The 3,087-nt window shown below is 55.3% G+C and overlaps 1 protein-coding gene across 1 annotated transcript in view; it reads left to right on the top strand.

Moving 5' to 3' along the window:
* The first annotated feature begins 254 nt into the window (after nt 1-254).
* Nucleotides 255-3,087, top strand: part of RAB29 (RAB29, member RAS oncogene family) — a 3,725-nt gene continuing 892 nt past the window's right edge. The window contains 3 exon segments of the mRNA XM_010179357.1: nt 255-321; nt 1,848-2,029; nt 3,058-3,087. The exon segment at nt 3,058-3,087 is cut by the window's right edge and continues 15 nt beyond it. Of these exon segments, the coding sequence (XP_010177659.1) occupies nt 1,868-2,029; nt 3,058-3,087 (192 nt within the window). The 5' untranslated portion in view covers nt 255-321; nt 1,848-1,867.

Below are 3,087 nucleotides of genomic sequence, written 5' to 3'. Positions count from 1 at the left end.
CTCTTTGTTCAACGTCAGGGTAAACGAATAACCACGGAGCGGGAGGTGCCAAGGCTTTGCCCAGTAAATCTCCCCCAGCACCCAAAACAGCGGGGGCAGCAGGGCTGTTTAAATCTGCTTATGTGAGAACTGAGAGGGGATGAATTAGAAGTGGAAAACACTGGAGAAACGGTGAGGGGCTGCGGAGGAACAAGCCCCGAGGTGCAGAATGCCACTAATGAGGTTTTCTTTCTTTGGGGGGTTTTCTAGTGGATTTTGCTCTGAAGGTGGTCCAGTGGTCGGAGTCGGAGACCGTTCGGCTTCAGCTCTGGGACATTGCAGGTACGTCCACACAGAGCTGCAGAATTTAGAGCTCTCGGTGGCTTGGTCCTGTTTTTATTATTTTCTTTCAATAGGAGCCTGCTTCAGAATCAAATCCTAAAAGCCTGTTGGTTCAAGGGGCAGGACTGCTCCTGTTTGCAGTAATGATTTAACTACTTAATCAAAAACCCATCTGCAAAGAACACGGCAGCACAGATTATAAACCCTATTGAGCCTTTCTTTCTGGTTTCTAAGCCAGAGCAGAGTGAATGGGGAAGCAGCCTCATCTGTAGCTGGGTTTGTAAATTCTCAGCTGAGTCTTCTGTTAAAGCCCTGATTTCTGGCCTAATCCCTGCGTGGAGCAGCTCCAGTGACCTCCTGCTGCTGGGGTCAGGATTGGGATCTGGCTGCGTGGGCACCTGTGCGAGCAGAGCAGATCCCTTGGGAGTGATCAGGGCACAGGGAGACCGTGGGGTGCCCCCGAGGCGGTGGGGCTGGGTCCTGGAGACCGCGTTACATGGGGTGGAGTGAGGAGCACCCGCTCCGTGGAGGGGTGCAGCTCCTGAATCTCCCGAGCAGCAGAAGAGCGAGGAGGGGTCGGCGCAGAAGCGCCTCTAAAATGGCACCCCTGGATCAGGGCGGGTGAGGAACACGGGGCTGTGGTTGCCTCCGGTTTCGCTGCTCAGACACACGCGTCTGGAATCCTTCAAATGAAAACAGGAAGGAGAAGTTTGCAGCAAGAGGATTGCAGCAAGAAACTGATTTCGATTTCAGCCCCAAAAAGGCGTTTAAGATTTGGAAAGCAGAGGGGCCACGTGGGTCCCAGTGCTCTTGTTGTGCCCTGAGCAGAAGGGGATGCACCCACAGCCCCCCCACCTCAGGGCTGTGCAGAGACACTCGATGGCTGCTGGGGACTCAAAGTGCTCGGCTCGGTGGCGTCACAGCACAAACCCTCCTGCTGGCGCCTGCGGGGCTGCACGGGAGCCCAGGGGAAATCCCTGGTGTCAGAAATGCTGGTGTTCATGGTGTGATGCCACGGGAACACTCTGTGGTGTGTCCCGTCTGCACGAGTACAGCAAAACGTGCAGCAGCACAGGTTGTGGTAGTACGGGCAGGCCCTGAGGTGTAAGCAGCAATAACAGCACAGCAGTGATGCTGACACTGAGCTGTGATGCGTTCTGTTCAGTGTGGGGCTTTTCTCCCTGCAGAGCCTGGTCTGTGCCCGGGGCAGGCAGCAGCGCTGCAGGGTCCTGCTGGAGCAGGGGTGGTTGGTGGTGGCCTGGCCTCCTGCTGCTGCATGTAAATTGTTAACCAATGTAATGTAGTAAGTACTGGGACATCTGAGTGTCCGGCCAGGACTCAGAGCTCCCCAGTTTGTTCCAGTTCTGTTGCTGGGGTACCCCAGGCAGGACGCATCTCAGTATTTCCTCAGTATTTAACTGGAGATTGTTACTGTCAGCTGAGAAAATGATGTACCACGATTTGCCTGAACAAGTCTATAAATGATAACCCTGGGGGGGATTTCTTATTCCCTTTCGATCCCGCAGGGCAGGAACGCTTCACGTCCATGACCCGGCTGTACTACAGGGAGGCGTCCGCCTGCATCATCATGTTCGATGTCACCAACGTCAGCACCTTCAGCAACAGCCAGAAGTGGAAGCAGGACTTGGACAGCAAACTGGTGCTGCCGGACGGGAGCCCCGTGCCGTGCCTGCTGCTGGCCAACAAAGTGAGCAGCTCCGGCCGCGCTGTGCGCTCGTGTGTGCAGAGTGCAAGGAGACCCCTGTAGCGCTGAGCCTTGCCTGGAGCTGCCCCATAGCCCGGGGGCTTTTTAGTCCTGAACTCCTTGAGTGTCCTTTCTCTAGCAAGGGTTCTGCTCCGTAACTGGGGCACTGGTGGGACTGAATGTGTGGCTGTCACTGAGGTGTTCACAGCTGCCCTGCCCCGGGATGCGGTGCCTGGTGCTGCGCTGGTGGAGCTCGAGCTCTGCGGCTCCTGGGTTATAAAGCTTTGCTTCTCTCGGTCTGGGAAGGCTGTGCATGCTGCAGGTAAAGTTTCTGCTGGAGCTGCCAGCGGGATGTGTAGTTTCCATTTGGCTGCAGTGTCGAGTTTCACCGTGTAGATTGGTTGCTGTCTTTCCATGATTTATTTTTCTTTCATTTCTTTCATGTTCTTCGTGTGCCAGCACTGGCTCAGCCCTTTCCAGGTTCAGTTTGAGACTTGCCCAGTTTGAGAGAGCCTAATACCGGAGATGACTCAAAAACGCGATGGGTGGGCAGGAGAGGGTTAGGGGAATGGCTTTTCTTCTCCACTTCCCCACAAGTGATGCTTGCCCCCAGTAGCTCTTCTAAGGGGACAGCTCTGCCAGCATTAGGGAAGTCGGTGTTATGAGACAGGTTTTCTCACTGCCTCTCTGTGCGTCGCGTTGGCATCAGCGCGGGTGGCTCCACACCAGGAACGCGTTTCCTCGCTGCTGAGCGGCCGGGCACGTTTTGGATGAGTGACAGCGCTTTCCTGTGCCGTGCTGGATGAAGCTCCATTCCAGGCGTGCTTGTCTGAGGCGTGCCAGTGTCTCAGATGAGATAAATACAGCACTGCTTGCAACATCCATAAGCACCTTGCCTTGAGAGCTCTCTATCAGCGCTCTGGGAGATGTGAAGGGCTGAGCCTGCCTGCGCTCAGGCCAAGGGCGAGAACTCCCCTCCCAGCTTGGAAATGGAAAGGCAGAACTTAAAACGACCGATTCTTGCTTTGCAGTGCGACCTTTCCCCATGGGCAGTAACAAGA

Source organism: Mesitornis unicolor, unplaced genomic scaffold (genome assembly GCF_000695765.1).
Source record: "Mesitornis unicolor isolate BGI_N332 unplaced genomic scaffold, ASM69576v1 scaffold52302, whole genome shotgun sequence".
NCBI classification, from domain to species: domain Eukaryota; kingdom Metazoa; phylum Chordata; class Aves; order Mesitornithiformes; family Mesitornithidae; genus Mesitornis; species Mesitornis unicolor.
Note: the sequence above shows the minus strand (reverse complement) of the source record. Positions and strands in the feature narration are given on the sequence as shown.